General features: G+C 38.9%; 1 protein-coding gene across 2 annotated transcripts in view; it reads left to right on the top strand.

Annotated features, from left to right (window-relative positions):
* The first annotated feature begins 3070 nt into the window (after positions 1 to 3070).
* The window catches only part of LOC139447267 (thialysine N-epsilon-acetyltransferase-like), a 115211-nt gene continuing 96480 nt past the window's right edge, over positions 3071 to 21801 (top strand). For both annotated transcript variants that reach the window (XM_071228540.1, XM_071228539.1), the window contains exons 1-2: positions 3071 to 3177; positions 17195 to 17246. In XM_071228540.1, coding sequence (XP_071084641.1) covers positions 3082 to 3177; positions 17195 to 17246 — 148 coding nt within the window. In that variant the 5' untranslated portion in view covers positions 3071 to 3081. The remainder of the gene's footprint in view (positions 3178 to 17194; positions 17247 to 21801) is intronic.

The raw sequence follows: 21801 nt of genomic DNA, 5'->3' as shown, positions 1-21801 counted from the left end.
CTTATCCGTAATTAGTACTCCAACTTCTAATGCCTCTCCTAGGAGTTTCACATAGGTGTCAAGTCTCATCTGTCTGCTGAGATGGCACACGTGACAACTATGTTCATGATATCCACGGTTCTTTAAAACAAGTCCATAGAGTTTGATAACAATGAGCAATCAATCCATGTATCGGCTAATCCTTTGAACACAATATGTTGTTTTTACAATGGCACTTCACGCCCAGATATTGGTATATTTCGTCTTCTTTGGTAAACCTACATATATAAACACTTACTTTTGACAAATCCACTGTCCAAGATAACAGATTATTAACATATTTATTACCATATACTGTACCGCAAAAGAAACACCACCATGGATAGATATATGAGAAATCTTATTTGTACACACTGTAAACATACTTTGTGACATATTAAAAAGATGAAACTTAGCAAAACTGATCATCAAGGTTGAAGTTAAGGTGTCAAATGTTCTTAAAGTGAAACACAACATCAGTCGCTGACACAAGTCAGTATCTCGTGTGTCCGCCATGTGCATTGATGACTGCACGTGCAGCGTCGACACATGGAATGGATGAGGCGGTTGATGAAGGCCATAGGCACTTGAGCCCACACTCTGAGGAACGCCTGACGCAGTTCAGCTGCAGTTGTCGGACGTCATTCAGCCGTCTTTGAATCCCACAAATGCTCAGTGGGATTTAAATCGGGTCTAAGGGCAGGCCACTGCATGGTTTTGATGCCATTCTGCTGGAGGAAGTCTCATGTTGCTCTCGCAGTATCGGCACGGGCGTTATCATGCTGAAACTCGTGGTTGCGGCGACGTGCCAAATGAGGTACGGCGTGTGGTCTGAAGACTTGTTCAATGTACCGAGCTGCTGTGACATCATTGCCTCTCCCTGGACCGATGTTCAGGAAGACCACGGGGCCGACCCTCTGGGCAAGACCAATTCCACCCCACACCATGATGTTCGGGCCACCCCACGAGTCTCAGCTTGCAATCGTCCAAGGGCTTGGTGTCGCTGATTTCTTGTCAATCTTGGCATGTGGTAGCAATTCAATAACGAATGAATGTTATCCGATCTGGGTGGATTTTTATAAGGCAAGAAATGGGGGAACGCATGTGCATTTAAGTTTGCACGGAACTCACGTGTATCGGGTTACCATGGCCGTTGCCGTGATGCGTTTGGGCGATCGGTTTTATTGTCATCTGCTTTGTCATTTTATCACCTAATTTCATATTTCCGGACAGGGTAATGTTAAAGTTGAGAAACTTTGACAAAAATTACCCAGATATTTAAATGACAACTTTTCATGCAATTTTACTTTGGGTGACGTTGCTTTTGTTCAGTATATTATCGGTTAATCCTTTAATAGATTGTATTTTTTTGCAACTCTACTGATCATTCCTTTCTTGCTGCGCTGCCACGTGCATATTACATAACATGTGCTTTCTCCAAATCAGACTTGGATACATAACCCAATCGTCGAATAAATAATTAAATATACTTATTTTCTATATACCAAACAGCCCGTGAAGATCCGGTGTAGAATAGGTCTTCAGCAACCCATGCTTGCCGTAAAAGGTGACCATGCTTGTCGTAAAAGGCGACTTACGGGATCGGGTGGTGAGGCTCGCTGACTTGGTTGATCCCAATTGCGTGGATCGATTCTCATGATATTAATCACTGGATTGCCTGGACCAGACTCGCTGTCATATAGCTGGAATATTGCTGAGTGCGGCGTTAAACAACCAAAAAAACAAAACATTTAGGCCGGCCATCTTCGATTTTCTACCACCAGGTGTCACTGCTGAGGTGGATCTATTCCATATCCAGAAATGTTCGGAATGGTTCAATGTATAAGTGAGCCACGTTAGGTGATTTTAAACCTCGCGCACAATTTTGACAAAATCCTGCCTTAACCGCCCCACTTAGGTGAGCTACGGCAGAGATCGTCCTCACGAGAAGTTGTGGTACTGTATTCTAAAGGTCCTCCGTATTTACATATATGTTTCATGAATCACTTTTTGGTTTGGAGAGTATATGTATTTTTAACGGTCAGTCGGTTGCGAGGATAACTCCATGCATGGTTGTGGCAGACTTTCACTTATTGCTGTGAGGGGTTCCTGGGTTATAGCGAAAACGGCACCTCAGCAAAACGGCACCGATTGGCGAAAACGGCACCGATTGGCGAAAACGGCACCTCGACTCAAGCGAAAACGGCTACTACTGCCTGGCGAAAACGGCACCTTATTTTTTTTTTACCTTGGTCAAATAAGTGCTATTAAACTTATATCGTACCTTGCAAACAACAACATGCTGTGATAATTGTGAACATGTAAATAAACCATATATATTACTACAAAAATCGTTCTATCATTAATAAAACAAGTATTAGTCACAGAGTGACGAAATGCCCCCCGCCTATATATACACCATAGTACCAAATATGAAGACAATCCAGCGATTAGTTCTTGAGATATCACCGTATTCCAACTCCAAAAGCAGATTTGCCTGCTGTGACCTTGAAAATGGGGTCAAGGTCACCAAAACCGACTGGTGTCTGCAGAGTCTGTATATACACCATAGTTCCAAATATGAAGACAATCCAGCGATTAGTTCTTGAGATATCGCGGCAACAACGTTTTCCAACTCCAAAAGCAGATTTGCCTGCTGTGACCTTGAAAATGGGGTCAAGGTCACCAACACCGACTGGTGTCTGCGGAATCTGTATATACACCATAGTTCCAAATATGAAGACAATCCAGTGTTTAGTTCTTGAGATATCGCGGCAACAAACATGTGGGATGTACGGACGGACGTACGGGCGTACGTACGGACGGTCGTGAATACGATATCCCCTGCTTCGCGCTTTCGCGCGGTGGGGGACAAATAGAGGTGCCGTTTTCGCTCGACACATGGTAGCCGTTTTCTCCAGAGAAATCGGTGACGTTTTGCTGAGGTGCCGTTTTAGCCTGCACCCGCTGTGAGGAGCTTGGCCGCGCTTGTTGAGAGGTAAGCTGGTTCCCGGCTCCCTATGCGCGATATTAGAGACGGGGCCCAGTTTAGTTGAGAAGTCCATGAACAGGTTCCCAACGTCATACACAAGAATGGCGGACGTCACTTACAGGCATGCCGAAAAAGATGATTGCGATGAGATAATGCGTCTTATAAAGGTCCAACTCATTATCATTTGCTAAACTTCATATCAGTGCTTCTATTTATTTGCCATTTAAGAGACTCGTGCGCCTGTGTGATATCTCAGCCTGGTTCCCTGGAAAGGCTGCGCTTGCCCTGAGCAGACCCAGGCTGGCGACCTCCGATAGATAAACATGAGTGAATAAGAAGTAAATGTCTTCAGAATCTTGAATGAATCAAACGAGCATATCTGGTGAACAGAGTAGATACACTTCCATACAAAAAATATATGCGTAACTAGTAGCCTGCAACCTCGGGGTATCGCGGTACTTGTCATGTACGCTAAACGGAACAAAATGCACTCACTAACCTTTATGTTTATTCGTGTTCTCTGTATCAGATATCATTCATGTTATCATACAATGCACATTTTACTGATAAAAGTTCATTATTTACATTAGTAGCCCCGAGTAAAAGCCGGGCCTCGCGCTCTGTTTGACAAGGGAGAGAACTCCATCGTATCGCGGTACAGAGAAAAGTTGTGTATGGAGGTCCGAATTGGACAAAAAGAGGACATAATTCTACCAACCACTTGGTATGATCATGCCAGGACACCAGTGATTTGTCCAGACAAGTGCAAAGACAGCACAAGTAAAATTCTAAATGTGTTATCGGCAATAGGTATTCAATGCATATTTACCGAAAAGTAAGAGAAAAATATTTTTATAAGTCAACATCAAAATATCAGAAATGATATTTTAAGATTGTTTAAAATACATTGGATGACAATAATTTGTAACAAAATGGAAAAATGTAAAAGTCAACAATAAATATATAAAAAGCACTCCTAGTATGCTCAAAGTATGTATTTATCTTTTGGTTACTAGTGAAGAACGTATTTCTAAGTTTGGCATTATGGCCCTTATGATCTCCCAATAGATTCTGGGCACAGAGCGGGAAAAAAAGTGCGGACTACGTAACTTCCGTTACCTCATTAGTCGCCATGAATATGCAGATGATCTAGTTCAGGTCGATAAAGAAAGTTTACTCGGGGAACTGCGGGTTATATCGTTGGCCATTGATAGATGGGGGTAAGGCAATATTACAACAGATGCCAGAAATATGTATCAACGGATTAATAACTCCTTACTTACAGCAGACGGAACATTCCGAGGAAATTGAAATTGTTTACGAAGTGAGCACTTCCTGGTTACTGATTTGCATTAATAGACAGCCGCTAAGAGGCGTGTCCCGCGTGAACTATCGGAAATCACAAATGCCGCGATACGATGAATGCCGCGGTACCATGGGGTCCGAGTATATAACAAATGGGTAATCCATGTCACTTGGCGTTCAAGTCACAGGAACTGGATGATAGCCTGTACAGTATAGATAAATATCACACCCCTCTATATACGCTAAACAAAGATCTGAGGACATCCCATTACGGGTCACGTCAGAACGACCTTTCGCGAATTTTGACCGACCAATGAAATGACCGACAAGAAATCAACATTAGCCAAACACAAGGCAACTTTCTCTAGCTTTACGACACTAGTTTCAAACTGGTGACTTCGCTACGAAACATATTTTGACGTATTCTCGATTAAAAAAAAACCCAAACTGATAAGAAGAATATTCTGGAATGGCTTATAGATGGCCTAGAATGTATGGATATAATCATAAAACCCGTAACTGTCGTTCGGAATACTCCGTGTTAAATATTTCGTGGTTGCATGATTAGAAAACACATTCTGACTGTCACTTTCATGATCTGGTAAGCAACGCTCTGATTGGTTGGATGAAAGGTCGTTCTGACGTGACCCTTAATGGGATGTCCTCCGATCTTTGTTTAGCGACAGCGAGAACTAAGATCTGATTTTAATGAGATTGTTAAAGTTGAAGTAGAAAAGTTGTTTTTTTTGTGTCATGTATGCATGTATATCAAAACTTCTGACAGCTTTACTGAAAACTACCGTATTCGACGTAATAAGCGCCCAGGGCCCTCTCAAAATTAGAAATAGGGGGCTCTTATAATAATATATTTTTGGTGAAAAAAAAGGTGTTGACAAGAAAGAGTGTAAATTTCGTGGTTTATGCTGACAGCCTGAAATGATACAAAAGAAAAGTCTGTGCGACAGATATATTTTCCAGAATTTAATTGCCCATAAGTAAGGGTGCATATGACATACGAGTGAATATATTACACGAAGAAATAAGTCTTGTGTACATTGATCAATCGGAAGGGGTGCTAGTTGGGATTGTTCACTAGCCAATATATTAGCAAATATCACGGTGAGTGCTTATTAGAGGGGGGCGCTTATTCTGTCGAATACGGTACATCCTTTTGTAACAACTGTCAACTGTGAAAAGATCTTATTCTGCATGACGGAATCATCATAACCGCAATAAGTCAGTTCCCCTCAACATCTGAAAATACATTAAAATTTGAAATTGTTAGCACCAGGACTAAGACGGTAAACTCATGTACTCGGGTCTGAATGGGTCCTGAGTACGACATAGGTACCCACAGAACTACCCGGTCCAATGGTTATAGTCACCTGATATATTGTTTAATGACAAAAAATCATGTGAACAGTACAAGTAGGGCTGGGATGAGTCAAAGTTTACTACCCGGGTACCCGATGCCCTTATTACCCAGCTCTGCCGGGGGACCCACTATAGGTCTTAGGAGTTGGGTACAAAATGTCTGAATTAGAATTGTTTACCACATCCCTGGCAAAAACTATCTAGATACAAGTATAAAATAATCTGATCATGCATACATTGAAGATGATAGACGCTTTATCCTTAATCGAACATATACTAGTCGGAATGAATGCTTGCATAGTCAGAAAGAAATGCAATCATTAGTGACTTGTTGTGTAACCATGGAGTTTTATTGTTAATGTTATTAAACAGTATAATACGGGACTACTCTGGTAGTCGTGTACCTGGGTCCTACTCAGGACCTATCCCTAAAAGCAAAAACATGATGCAATACTGGCATTACATATTTTATTTTGTTTGGCAATGCAATGAATATCATTGATAAAAGATCATTCAAATATATCATCACATTTGCAAACAATCACTATATCAATCCATTTTGCTTGATCTGAAAAACATGTGAAGACAGAATTACTCTCTGTCTTTGTTTTATATCAAGTTTAGGTGTAAAAGACTCAATAAACATAGAGCATCAAATTTACACTGGAAGTTGTATAAAATGTAGAGGTATTCCATATGAAAAAGTCTTTTGACTCTGAAAACCTATGATCTGACCCCGCCCATTGTCATTCCAATCATGAAGAACAAGCAATCCTCATCTCTATATAAATTAATGAAGTTGATCCCATGGTAAATATGTCACATTTTTTAAAAATCTGTCCAGTTTGCCTTGGAAATCGATGGGTGTGTCGTGGACATGTAAATGTCCGAACTTTACATCAATAACATTGCTAGGTTCCTGCTACTGTGCATGTGCAGCTGCAGGAAACTTCTGTCTATAAATAGCCTGCATAGGGAATCTTCTTGATTGTGATTTGCTCTGCTCTACAGGGAAAATGGCTGTCTCGTTAAACGTGTCTTAATGGCAATTCATTTGGATATTCAATACATGGGCAAAAGGAGCAAAGAAAGTTGTTAGTACAGACCTTGAAAATCAGAGCCAGGGGTGGTTGGGGCTGGGGGTGTTCATGAGTGGAGCTCATCTTTAACATATAAGTACATTTCTTTAAAGGGAAGTGAAGTGAAATGGGGTTTAACGTCGCATCCAAGATTATTGCACTTTTATTGCGACATGCATGCACATGTTTGTATGTGTGGCTGCTTGTATTAGTCTGGACTGATTTATGGTGTTTATGAATCTAGCAGTTACTGATTATGCTAATTACGTACATAGAAACAATGTCTCAGTTTTACAGCTGGTTACTATTAACACTATCTTGACCTAAACTTGAAAAGGGTACAGAACTGTAAGCTTATGTGATGGGTGTTTATCCCATGTTTTTTTCCTAGTCCATCCGTTAGCGAGGAAACCTCTCGAAATCTGTTGATATTATTTTCACAAAGTAAACATTTCATTTGATGCAGGTAGAGGCCTGTTATGTTGTTGTTATTATCAGTTGTGAAGGTAGTGCTGTCTGCATCTCTTCTGGGGACCATCTTGTATTTATCTATGGATGTTGTAGTGCTTGTATTTGGGCAATAAAGTGGTTGCCATCCCCTTGAAGACCTTGTCACTGGTTAGTGTCTCACCTTGGCGTGGTGGCAGCAATAATACCCACCTCTCCTTAAGGACTATATCTGAGGCATGTGTTGACTTTATATAGGTTTTATATGTGACTTGAGAGGCATTCAGATATTGGGTGAATTTGACAAGTGTCATATCCTGTTATCATTATGGCTCGAACACATCATGCCCCTAAGCAATGGTGTTTATAGAAATCAGAAACTGTGAACATGTTCAATAATTGGAGACAGAACTAGATATAGACTCTCTCGTTGGACCCAAAACTTGCACCATACTTGTCGACTGCGTCAAATGGTTGAAATGTTCTGGAAACAAACCTTTTTGTAGATTCCAAGATGATGGGGAGAACATTCCTTGGGAACAGCAGCGCTCTGCCAAGCAGAAAGTGAACATGCTTGTAATTCGTTGGGTCAAATCACAAATTATTGCACTATAATTTCAAGGAACACCATGGTTGAAAACAGCACTTCCATTGTTAAACTTTGGCAGATAGTCCGACTTCTTTTTGGATTTCAATCCACAGGGGTCATTTTCTTGACTTGTGTGACATTCACCTTCAGCCTAATGAGCGTCCAGAAGATCTATATCAGCAAATATCGGCAGTCATAGATGAAAAACTGCCCTGTCAAAATGGGGGGATATCTCATCATGGAGTAGAAATTGGAGAGGACGAGGATCTCACCCAAGGAAAACCTTGTCCTGTTGTGGTTGCAACACACTCACAAAGACGTTTCAAAACTTGTTAAACAGAGGTATGGCCTTGCATTTCAAAGACCCAATATTTCTCAAGCCCTGTCATTGCTTCGAGATGAAATTCATGCCTCAAAGGAAGTACATGTCCTGCACACAACAACAGCAAGATTTGACCCACCTCAGAGTCAAGTCCCCAGGCAACCTGGTGCAAAGTAGCAGGTTGCAATCACTCTCATTTCCTGAACTTGTACACCTTTTTACCGTTGTCGGATCGTAAATATATGGCTAAAGCACGGCAAATTGCTGCCATATTAAATGAAAACGATGATCAACATCCAGATGATGCAGAAGCTGAAATTGACTATATGGTCAATCCCGTTATCCCAGATGAGGATCCACAGTGTACTTTGACTCTCCGTGTCCAGGTCAGACAATCTCCACACATGTCCGTGTTCCATGATCATAATGTAGTCATTATGTTACATCATTCCATTGCTGAAGCCATAGGATTAAAAACAGCCAAAAGTAACCAATCCTCATGCCAAGCAGACGGTACATCACCGTTGACAGTCGCTAGCGAAACTTGCTTTTACCTGACTAGATAAAATTGCAAGTTTCATTTTAAAGATCTGGTGGTCAAAACCTGAAACCTGGATGTAGACATGTAAGCAAGAATTCCATTTCTGGAGACAAATGACTGACTGCCCAATACCGCCAGGCAAGCAGGCTATCATACTGAGTGATCCTACAATCTACTCGTACGCAGCAACCCCTCTACAGACCTCACAACACACGGTACACTCATGTGTTATGGACCCCTAAAGCTCCCTCCACTGTATTGCCTGGTGAATTTATACTATAAGGGAGGTCTCGATCCTTCCAGAACATTTGCTGAAAGAAGAAGGTCAAGCATACACTCTTGAACCCCACAGACAACATACCTCACACAAGTGATCTGTGGCCTATTCCTACAATCAAATCCTCGAGGTTGCTGTTGTGCGTGATCCACTATCAGACTCCAGCACTCACCACATTGTCCACAAAATTGTATCTAGTCTCCCATCTCCCACTCTTTCAGTATGAGTATGATGAAGTCTTTGGTCCACAAGTTGATGGTTACAATGGTGCATCTGGTCCATTCAAAGCTGCCGTGAATATGGGCCTAGTTCAACCGCCTCAAAGAAAAGGTAGAATTCCACAGAATTCCAAATCTAAGTTTGTTCAACTGCAACAACAGGTTGATGAACTGGAGCAGAATGGAGTATTTGATCGTCAAGAGAATGCCGGTATCACAATAGAATATCTCAATCCTTCGTTCCTTGTGAAGAAAAACAGTGAGGGTTTCTGATTCGTTTCATGCCTCATGTTGACTTCACTTTATGACAAATTGCCTCATCATTATCACAGACCTAACGAAGGTCTATTACCAGATCCCCCTTGAAGTGAAGTCTATGAAGCACTGCAGAGGTTTTGGCAGGTTTCTTCAGTGCCAAAAGAAGACAATTGACATGGATTCCGTGTGAAATAGAAGCCTTAGCTATTGCTGTACATGTGGTAACAAGGCACTTCAGTCCTTACATTACTGTCACAAAACAAGATGTTTATTTTGACTGGCAGCAAGCCATGTGTTGAGGCTTACTATAAGCTCTTAAGCTGTGTCAAGGAGAATTCTCAAACACCCCAAGGGTATACACATACCTGTCCACCGTATCAAGCTTCAGTGCATCATGTTAAGGGCTCAGTCAGTATTCCATTGGACTTTGCAAGTGGAAATGCTATAGCATGCAATGAACCATCTTGCCAGGTTTGTTCATTTGTAAATCAATTGGAAGAGGGGAAGAGGCCAGATTTCTCAACATCAATATTTAGGAGGTAATTCAGGGCTCTGTGAAGTTATGATACACAAGCCGCAATACTTGGCGTATGCTACAGTCTGAGTGTTCAGACTAAAGACCCACTCATGCTCATCTTTCACAAGGCATAAAATCTTCAAAGAAGCACACAGATATCAAAGATATTAAAAATATCTTAACATTGCTAATATCTCAAGTGATGGCTTGTTAGTTGTTTCTGGGTGTGATCCATTATCACTGTCTAGAGAATGTATCATTGTTCCAAGAAACTTTCTAGACTTTTTGCATACAGCACAACACATATAACTGGATCATCCCTCACGGAATCAACTCAAGCTTGTTGCCAAACGACATTTCTATGTCCTGGATATGGACAAGGCTTTAGATCGTGTCACAAACAATCTCCAAAATTCCAAAGGTTGTCATCCCTCAGTCCACTAATAGTCAACTCAGCTCAGTTGGGTGGTCTCTGGCAGCAGACGTCATGAGGCGAGAGAGACAGTTTATCCTTTGTTGTAAGGGAGATGGTAACATCTTTTGGTAAGTACTTGTTTCATTAAGAATGAAAGACATGAAACATGCATTGGTTGAACTCAGTCTTCACTTGATTCCCCTGGATGGATCAAGGACTGTCGTACTTGTTGACCTAACTCCTGGATTCAAGTCTTTGGCCAGTGATGCACTGTTGGCTAAATGTAACGTTGCATTGGAACTGGGAAGAAGTAAAAATGTTTATAAAAATCTGGTAGCGAAAAAAAGCTATTAAAAAACTTGAGTTTGAAATACTTCACCAGGATCCTTTAGGGCGTGCAGTGTCTTCACTTTTCCTCAAGTGCTGTCTTCCGACTCAACTCACAAATTCGATTATGTGGTCTATCGGCTTGAGAAATATGGACTCAACGTGATCAGTTCTCCAACTCACAAATTCCACTATCAAACCCCCAACTTTTTGAGCATCAACATGCCTGATGTTGTGCAAACAATCCCTATAGTGAACGCTGTAAATGTCCAAGTGGGCTTGTTCTTCCATATATATCATTCTCTGTTGGGAATATTGATAATAATAATAATAATTGATTTGTAAAGCGCCTAATATCCATCGACAGTTGCTCACTGGCGCTGTGACAAAGTTAAAAAGTAATGTCTATGTACATATGCCAACAATCAGGAGATCTATTGAAAAGCTGAGGTGAGGTGGGTTTTGAGGAGATACTTAAACGTTTCCTTAGGAGCAGAGTTTTTCAGATTCAAAGGCAAAGAGTTCCATAACTGTGGACTGCAAAAGGAGAAGGCACGGTCAGACATAGCAGAAGTAGACAGAGGCTGATACAGTAGAGTTCCACCAGAGGATCGGAGAGCATGCTCTGGAGAGTACAGGGATATAAGATCTTTGAGATAGTCTGGATAGTCGCTATTGTTCAGGCACTCAGAGTGATGATACATATCTTATAGTTTATACGAAAGGAGACTGGAAGCCCATGTAGTACTTTGAGGACAGGACTGATGTGATTGGATCTTGGAACTTTAGAGATGCATCTAGCTGCAGAGTTCTGAATGCGTTGTAGCTTTGATATGGCTTTCATTGGAAAATTAGCATACAATGCATTGCAGTAATCTAGTTTGGAGGTCACAAGACATTGCATCAACAATTTAACTGTTGGAGTATCAAGTAGATGGCGGACTTTATTGTGTATCTCTATTATGATTGGTTCAAATCTAAAGGCCGCTGTTGATACTTGGTTGTATCGATTCATCGCCCATGGTGTCATTTTCCCAAGTTTGTTGGCACCCAGTTACACAGGACTTCCTATCGAGTGAGTCTTGCTGAATGCTACAAAGTACCAGACCAAGTTGCAGTCCCATGCACCTTTTTGGGCTGTAATGATTCAGGAAGGTCACAATACGATACATATCTAGATGTTCTGGTCACGATAGAATATTTATCTCGACACACAACGAATAAAAAAACAAGAAACAGATAACAGTTCCCCAGCTTTTATTAAGTTTCAAGGCTTGAAGCATGTCAAGATTGGACCTTTCATGATTTTGGAACAGTCAAAATTCTTTTATTATAACAAGACTACTGAAGACTACAGCAGAAAATAATCTATGTACTTCACAGTCTAAATAGTACCATTTCTGGATCTTTTTCAGAAAAATTAAAATGTCAACATTGTCAGGGGACAGTGATGCCCCCCAGGCACTGACAATGTCTCCTGCTGTTGTGTCTCAACTGAGGAGTCTTAGAGGCTAGATGATCAACACAACAGTACATGCTCTGCCTACCTAACATGATCTACGATGTACGTTTCAGAGTTTGAAAAAAGATTAGAATATGAATTGTTATATGATTCAAAGTGTAAACAAGTATTTATCAAGTGTTATGCGCTTTAATAAAAAAACACATTGTATCCCTTCAGTGAATTCATGTCAACAAACAGGTATAACAAACTTGTTCAATAAAAATATTAAATTTGATATAAAACATCACTAGACATGATGATTTACCATTTAAATTGTATTTCCTTCTCTCCAAGTCATTGTTTTATATGCAGATATTAAGATTACAGTGTGTATTTTCTCATAAACTAAGCTGGAAATCAGCTGTACACACGTTTTCTTCCACCCTACTGGTGATTCAGTTAAAAAGTACCCAGTGATGCAACTTCAAATAATTTTGAAATGGTTGGAAGAAATTGTATCTGAAATTATTGTTTTATTAGGAATAATATATTCCAATATCATGTTATTTTAGTTGCAGCTTTAACTATATATATTATAGATTATAAAAACCATAAGCCTATCACTTTGGTACAGCTGATTTCTATTGTAGGATACTTTTACGTATGGAACAGTTTGACCAGTCACCGTAGGAACATGTTTTTCGATTGCCAAAATTTAATGTTGACATATGATAGTCAAATTGCTACAAATATGACTTTTAATGAGTCACAGTACGGCATTTATGATGTATGTATCCATTCTCTGGCAACTAAAGTTTGTTTCAAGGCGTCAACAGCGGTAATCTGACTGTGGCTGCTGTAGATAACAGTGAGTTGTGCGATCTACTGATCACTTCACACACGATTTCGCCAAAGTTAATGTAAACAAATTTTGAATAAAATTAATAAAATACATAAAAGACATGACAAACATAAGTCCAGAAATAGAATGATTATGTTTTAATAACCAGATAGTATATTAAATTGCGTACTTCAGTTTGGATTTGTTGACTGGTATTTGTGGTGTTACGTGATCAGTTGATAATCTATTTTTGAGATGGGGGAAAAACTTTGTGTTAGTGTAAAACTTTAGCTTATTAAAAATGTAAGTAAATTTTGGGAGGCATGCGTTACCGTGCACTATAAACGAGTTAGACCTATATTAAAGGACTCAATAGCGAGAGAATACTGTACTTAAGATTTGAGTTCCATATCGTGGCATATCGATAAATAGGTCCACATGTATCATGTATCATATTGTGGGTCAAGTCGTGCATGTATCATGATATAACATTTATACAAAGTTTTCCTATAATAATTAGATCCACATCAAGTACTTTTATGAGTTATCATGGTGTAATATTTATACATCATTTCATATAATTATTGTTTAGCAAGTAATACTTATCATCAGGTAAAATGCATATATAAAATATCAGTAGTTTCAGTTATAGCTTTTTAGATATAACATTTATACTAAGTTTTCCTATGATAATTAGATCCACATCAAGTGCTTTTATGAGTTATCATGGTGTATTATTTATACATCATTTCATATAATTATTGTTTAGCAAGTAATACTTATCATCAGGTAAAATGCATATATAAAATATCAGTAGTTTCAGTTATAGCTTTTTAGATAGATGCTAGCCTAAGGTAATGGGAGTGCATCTCCTAGACATACTATTCAATAAGACAAGAGTTATGTCTACATAGTTTAATAAATTTGAAGCTTTTAGATAAATGCTAGCCTAAGGTATCAAGATCCCATCTCCCAGACAAAAGATATGTCTACATAGTCTTATAGCCTTGAACTATTTTATTTAAGTAAATCTGTCATCACCTATATTAAAATAACATTCAGCAATTACTTCAATTTAGATTCATTAAGCATTAGCCCTCATACAAGCTCGTCTATAATGATACCATAATCTCTTTCCAAGCACCCAGTAAATATGTCAACAAGATTAGTGCCAACAGGATTAACAGGATTAAGTATTCACCTCTGTCTAGCCATTCATTTAGCATAGGGCACAAGCCGCACAACCCAACGTGTATCAACCAATCATATTCCTTTTTATTGTTCTAATTTTTGTTAAATACATACCGTATTGAAGCAAAATGTTTGGCAGAAGGGGTTTGACACTCATACCAAGCAGATCTCTCTCCCACAGCCCAGAGGGTTGTACCGACTCTCTGGCACCCTCAGCTATATTTTTTAAGATATTGTTAATTGTTCTTGTAAATAAAATTGTAATTAGTCTCCTTTGACTCCAGCTCTTTGCTGACTAATTCCCCCAAGAAAACCAGCACGCCATTTGGAAGGTTTTGTTCAACCGAACAGAACCTTAATAATTCCATAATAGAAGCATCGTTTCAATTACCCTGATGAACCTTATGATCGGACTTAGGACCATCAGATAACTTCAAGTCCAGACCCATTAGGTGAATCTGAGCCAGAAACCATTACACAGACGCTCTCACAAGCAGCACTTCAAACTGATTCAGTTGATTCTGCAATCAACACTTGTCAGCAGAAGGGGCTTCAGGAAGTATGATCAACCAAACAGGGACCATCTGTCTATGCACCACCACAGTCATGGTATTCATCTGAACAGTCGTTACATCCTAGAGGGTCACCAATTCCCTCTTTGCCTTGCCGCTCAACTCGCCAGCCACAAAGCAAATTGAGAGACTATTATCTTCTCTATTAATTCATATGACCTTTAGTGTAGTTTGTGTTTCTGGTTACAATTTCACTTATTCCAGGTAATAACTGGAGTTATTACATTTTTAAACTTATCCTATCTCACTCTATGCATTCTTCATTCTTCTTTCGATTCCTTGCGTCGAAATGTCCTTGATCAAAGTTTCCAGCTTGTGAGCTTCTTTTGCCCAGTTATCCATGCATTACCATGATGACCACCCCAGTATCTAGGTCATGCACCCAGACCTCATGCAGCACATTATGCTCAATTGGGTCCACTGACTGCCTCATCATTCTCTTTCTTTTCGCCTCCCTGTGGAGACATACTTCTTTTTAGAGAATATTTTGGCCTTTTTTTTCTCAAAATTTGTGGGAACGTATTGCATATAAATATGCGTGAGGACCAATCCACCTAGGTTTGCAGTGTTTGGAATGCTCTCACTTGTCACAAAAGGCATTTTCAAACTAAGAAAATGTCAGAAGAGAATTATTGATAGCCGATCTTGGAAACTGAACAAGATACTCTGCGTCCAAGAAACCTAAGCGTGCGACCAAGACTAGCAGTCATCCAACTGTTAAATCTGTGGTAAAGAAACCACCATCAGACACGGTCACTTCCCTGTCAGTGGAAGAGCATTTTCCTGAAGCAAGAGAGTTAACTGACTTTAAAAGTCCAGTTTCCACCCTTGCCGGACTAGGCTGGAATTCCTTTGCTCGATCATAGCGCCACCAGTGGTTATTACGAGTTATGTCCCTTCTTAGCCTCTCCTATGGACCAATCAGATTCCACCTCACGTATGACTTGCATTTGTTTAAAACAAATTGACGGCGCCCAGTCAAGACAATCTGATCAATAACCAAGATCTATATTGGGATACAATGGGTCTTACATCGAGAAGTGCATAATATCACGTGAGCACCTTGTAATATCACGTGAGCACCTTGTAATATCACGTGAGCACCTTGATTAAAAACATGAAAAGATTGGGAAAATATCTGTTGACAACGAGTTGGTGGTGCACATGCTTTGCAAATACTGCAATCGACTGAAATCTGCATGACAGTTTACGAACTGGATTTCAATTTCATTGTGAGATTTTGATTGGACTATGCATAGACTTGTTAGTCCAGCCAAAATGTGACTCCATAATACCAGCCTAGTTCGGCAAGGGTGGAAACTGGACTTTTATAGTCAGTTAACTCTCTTGCTTTGGGAAGATAGTGGAAGAGATACTGTTTCCAACAGTTTTTTGCATGACAAAGTTCCTGCTAGTTCTCACAGTCTAACAACAATGCACCGACTGCAATGAACTCCCAGTCAACAAATACGTCAGTCAAACGTGTGGTGCTGGCAGAAGATTTTGACCAGTCTACCGACTTATGTTTATCATCTCAGACCTGATTTACAGGAAGTCATGTATCGACTTCAGAGATTACAGCGTGACCAGTCGATCCTACATTCACCAGCCATACCTCTACTCTGATTGATTAAGCCATTCCAGAATTATCTACTGCAATTACTATCGATTCTAGCAGAAACCAGGCATCGACATCGCCTACTGGACAGAGAAAGAATAGAGAAGGGTCTTGAGCCAAGGACATTGGTCGAGATAAGGGTCAACATTCTACAGAGAAGTCGACATTGAACCACCATTGACCTACCAAGGGTAGACATTCGGTGGCTAGACATTCAGAATCACCTTCGAAGGGTTGCCATCTACTAGACATATTAAAGAGTACTTAGAGGTAATTATATGGCAATTTTCATTTTATTCTCCATATAAACCCAAGACCACCATATCAACCCAAGGATTTACGATCGGTATTGGGGTCAAGGGTTGATATTAAGTATGATATGAAAACTGCCATAAAATGAGTGTGTTATTCCAGTCATTGTTACTTTCAGAACACCCTCAAGTTAGCAAAGATCAAAATTCTCTTTCAAGGTAATTCTTTGGGAATAATATTCTCTAAATCATAACTTTTTTTGTGGAGATTCAGGTACAGAAATGGATTGAGTGGTCAGACTGTATTACTTGACTGATTCCCTGAAGACATGGAGTCTTACTCCTACTTTGAATTACTAGTTTGGCTGGTCCAGACTTATTTATATATTTATATATGATATAGACAGAATATTCCAGACTTTAAACAGTTTTTTAAATTACTCAAACACTCAACTGATAACAGAAAAGGTTTCATTTGATGGTTGTTAATATCTTGTCCCTGTCATTCATTAGATGAAGTGTTGAAGTATTTAGGTTTGAAGTGATCTTTGTTTAAGGAGTCGCGTTACTTCCTGATTATGCCCTGTTTCATTTGCAGGAACTTGCGGTGTTTGAGAACCTTGTTCATCAAGTGAATATCACATCTGAAAGTAAGTAATTTTGCTTCTTAATTGCAGAGGTTTCATGGGTTGGAAGGACAACGACCAGTATAGTTGAATACCCGCTTTATTGTGTAAAGTTATCGTGTGGCGTTTGCTTACATCAGTAATGTACTCTGGACAACTACTCACCGTAACACAATACTCTACAATTCTCTCATGTTTAGATCTTAATTTTGCTGTAAACACTCTGCACTCAGCATGCAGTGTAACATTGTTTACTATTACTTTCATAGGCACAATATAGTCAGTGATAATCAGTGATAAATACTTTCATGAAGAGCAATGCCACCAATACACACCCACTACCAAACACTGTCATAATGACATAGTATCAATTTGTTTCAAAAGTATTGTCACTTCAGCATATGCTTTTATTTTGAACACGTTGAAGATCATCCACATTTTGAGTTGATGTATCACATAATTTTGAAGATGTTATCTCTGGGATTGTCATCTGCAATAGCTGCAACAGTGGACACTGACCACTGGACTTTTACATCCAACTTGGTTGGAATGTCCATCAAGTCTCTCATCAGTTATCTTGCACAAGCATTGTCACATTGGTAGTGAAGCTCTATTTGGTATCAGTTGGAATTTAGCATTTCTCATGCAGATCACTCCAGTATTTCAATAAACAATCTGGAAAGTCTCTCGCTGTTTATTCAGAAGAATCGCATGTCTCACATCATTGTAGGTTGGTTGCAATTTACCACATACAATGTTGGCCAAATACACAATGTCGGCCAAATACACAATGTCACCTTCATCGCAAGTATGTTGTTTCAAATCATGCTTTATTTACTCTGTATAGGTCAATTTGTTTGCCAACAAAGGACCAGGCTTGACTGAAAGTAGCATCTGCAATTTTGCCCCTGTAGATATCCCTGTTCAGAAACAACATGGCTGGGGTCAGCTACATGATACATAGGAAGTGTCCTTGGAAGTTGTCTCTTTCAGTACTTTCTATCTGTCCTTGGAAGTTGTCTCTTTCAGTACTTTCTATCTGTCCTTGGAAGTTGTCTCTTTCAGTACTTTCTATCTGTCCTTGGAAGTTGTCTCTTTCAGTACTTTCTATCTGTCCTTGGAAGTTGTCTCTTTCAGTACTTTCTATCACCAGTAGCTTTACGTAAGATTTAACTCTTTCAACTCCAGTCAACCAGAAGCTTTAACTGCTGTGACACCGAGTTTCCAGAGACTCTGGAGTGATAGATGAAGCCTACATTTATCAAGGAAATTATCTGCTTTTAAAACATCTTTGCTACTACATGTACATGTTATAAACCATTTGAAGGGTCTAATCCTACTGTTTATGAATATGAAAGTAATGATTATCACATTATTTAAATAATGCATTTACAACTTAGTTAAGTTTGTTTCAAATAGAAAGAAAATGTAAACACATTCATTACGTCTAGATTAAGAACCAAGGATGTGAAAATTTGATATAAGATTACATATTATCCACTTACCTATTTCTTTGTTATTTTCATTGTTTATGTATTCGGAAAATTATTTTAAAAAGGATTTTAAATATTATCTGTTACCACCCATTTCCCGATAACGGTGGCTCTCTGCTCAGTAACATGAGGCAATACTGGGAAATACCTCCGTTTTCAAAACTTCTTATAAATAACACATGCATTGATTTCTTCGATGACTGATATCATAAGATAGCATATGGCATCGCAAATATGACAGTCACAGTAACCATCCAGGAGTCTTTTCTTAGCTGTAACATGTGATTTTATCAGATAGAAATTGTTTTGTAATGATGTTTTCTTGCTGAAATCTGCTACAAGGCTCGTTATTTTTAAGCTTGTGACCTGAGGCAGCCATCAAATTACAGCATATAAATATGAAACATTTCAAATTTAGACGACGGATGAAGCAGGAAATCGCAACCTATATTAATAAAATGGAACCTTGTGGATGTAACAATGATTTCTCATGCATATATTTTAGCATTAAACATTGTGTTTGAGGTGACTAAAGCCGAGTTGTCATTTGACTTACATTACACGCGATCGCACAAACAGATGAAAATGATAGCTTAGATGTAAGTTTGACCACTGATATATATATATTTGTATTTTCATTTATTTCTTTAAATAATTTATTTAAAGATTTGCTTGAAACGTCTTTATTTTGCTCTTTAACATTTTCAATAATGAACCGTTGTTGAAGACTATGTCCAAGATTATTTTTTTTCAATAACTTTGCGGGAAATAGTGAATACATTTTTAATATCAATAAAATATGAAAAATTGAAAGGAAATTGGAAATTTTAGTATAAATTGTATATTTATATACTTATACAGTAGTATAGGTAATGATGGTTCTGGACCACTTCCACTGGAGCTGGATTCATATACCTATACTGCTACTACAGAGGGAATTTTTTATGTGTAAATGACTATGCGGTTCAACGATAGTCATGAGATTAAACTAAATTGACTCCAGCTCACCACCACCCTGGAGACAATGATATAAATTTTTATAGGTAATGATGGTTCTGGACCACTTCCACTGGAGCCAGATTCATATACCTATACTGCTACTACAGATGGAATTTTTTATGCCAAAATGATTATGCGATTTAACGATAGTCATGGCTCTAGCTCACCAATACCTGGGTCCAATCATTGCTTTAGATGAGTCTAAATGGTAATAAAAATATTCTTCATTATTTTTATCGATAAAGCGATATTCAACATTTTTATTAAGTTCTTCGTTCATTTTACTAGGAGACCAGACTATATAACTACACTCTTTTTGTAAATTGATAAGAAACAATTGATTACCGTATTTGGTTGGTTTGACATCACTGATATAATAAAAACCTTGTGGTAATTCTCTCAATTTAATAGTTTTTTCCAATATTATATATTTATGTAAGCATTTGTCTAAATGTAATCACACGATAGTAAGCAATTTATTTTTAATCTCCAACCAGTTCTTTGGTTTTGGCACGGAATAATTGACGCGCTTGTTGCCTCCCCTGTTCTATGAACTTTTTTTTATCGTCTTCGCTAATACCACTGGTCTTACGAGATTTTGATCGAATCTCCTGCTTCATTACGTTGTATTTGGTGAGTTCTGACAACACTAAACGAAACTCCTCCTCGGATATCTTACAATCAGCCATTGCTGTCGAAATATGATCCTCAATGCTGTTCAACTTTGCTTCGGCGAGTATCCGAATACTATCGTGTTTTAATGCTTTCTTTTGCAACCTACGAGAAATGAATTTTATCGCTATTCCTGCCAGTCCCGAGACTCCGGCGGTTATTTCCATGCCGAGCACGATAGGCGCGGCGATTATAGTTGATAGTAAACCGACACCAGCTACACCGAGTCCCATGCCAGCTACTACAAGAGCGGTGTCAACTCCGTCCAGAGCATTCACGGCTCTGCGATACTTTTTATACAATCCAAGGCTCAACTCCCTATCCTTTTCTATTCGATGTTTTATGTCGCTTATTTGATGTAAACGAAATCCATCAACAGTTTCCATCTTTTCATCGAGCGCTGGATATAAACTCATAGTGTATATTACGAATATATAATAGTCTTTAATTGGTCTTGCTTAAATGTTTTGAGAGTATACATCAACCTTATCAAATGTATATTATACGGCAAGAATACCTTAGAAAGAGAAATTCTGTCACTTTTAATAATTTGAACCCCCTCGAGGGTTGTAACGGGCGAAGCTCCAACATGAATAATACTGCAACGTTGACGCTCGTGTTTCTTGAGCCATTTAATCGATAGACCTGGTAATATTTCGAAGGCATCTACCGGTGCATCTCCGAACAAGACTTCAATAATAAGCGTAGAAATATTAGGTATTGCACTCAAGTTCTGTTTAATATCATCGAATTCTGTAACCAAATTTAAACTAACATTTTGGATTGCCGGACGACTATATAACATATGACCTGGTTTTTCTGGCAGGGGAGTGACTAACACACTTTTTCGTTTTGACGGGATATAGGCCGCGAGTACGATGCCACTATTTATTATCTTAGTTAAATTATGTCCCTTACCCATCATCGCATAAGGTGGGGTAATGGCGATATTCAGCAGCCACTTGATGTTTGCTTCGACCATAGTCCATTTATTCTCACTGTTGTAAATAATATTGTACGGAGTGATTTTAAGGAGTCTACTAACGTCGACATCGCTTAAATCTTCTAGATTACCCGTGAATGTGACTTCTTTCCGCTTGTATACATTATCGTGTAAGTGTAAAGCGTATAACTTACCATTGTAACCGGGTTTATCAAATCCTTCTGTGTCTCCGAGATCGGAAAGCGCAATTGTATTACATTGTCTTATCGTTCCAGGGCCTGATGTATCAACCATTATTTATAATATGGAGTGTTACACTTAAGTATCCTATATGTACAGGTTGGTGTTTTACATCTAATACAGAAATTTTGAGGTCTGAAATAATACCACGCTTTAATTTTTTATATTGTAATAACGAGAAAGATTCCGTTATACCGCTATTATATTTTTCATTTTTCACTGGAACACTTCT

The sequence above is a fragment of the Haliotis cracherodii genome, unplaced genomic scaffold (assembly GCF_022045235.1).
Source record: "Haliotis cracherodii isolate W230 unplaced genomic scaffold, xgHalCrac1.p SCAF_7, whole genome shotgun sequence".
In the NCBI taxonomy this organism is placed as follows: Eukaryota; Metazoa; Mollusca; class Gastropoda; order Lepetellida; family Haliotidae; genus Haliotis; species Haliotis cracherodii.
The sequence above is the reverse complement of the archived record's forward strand: the minus strand, read 5'-3'. Positions and strand labels throughout refer to the sequence as shown.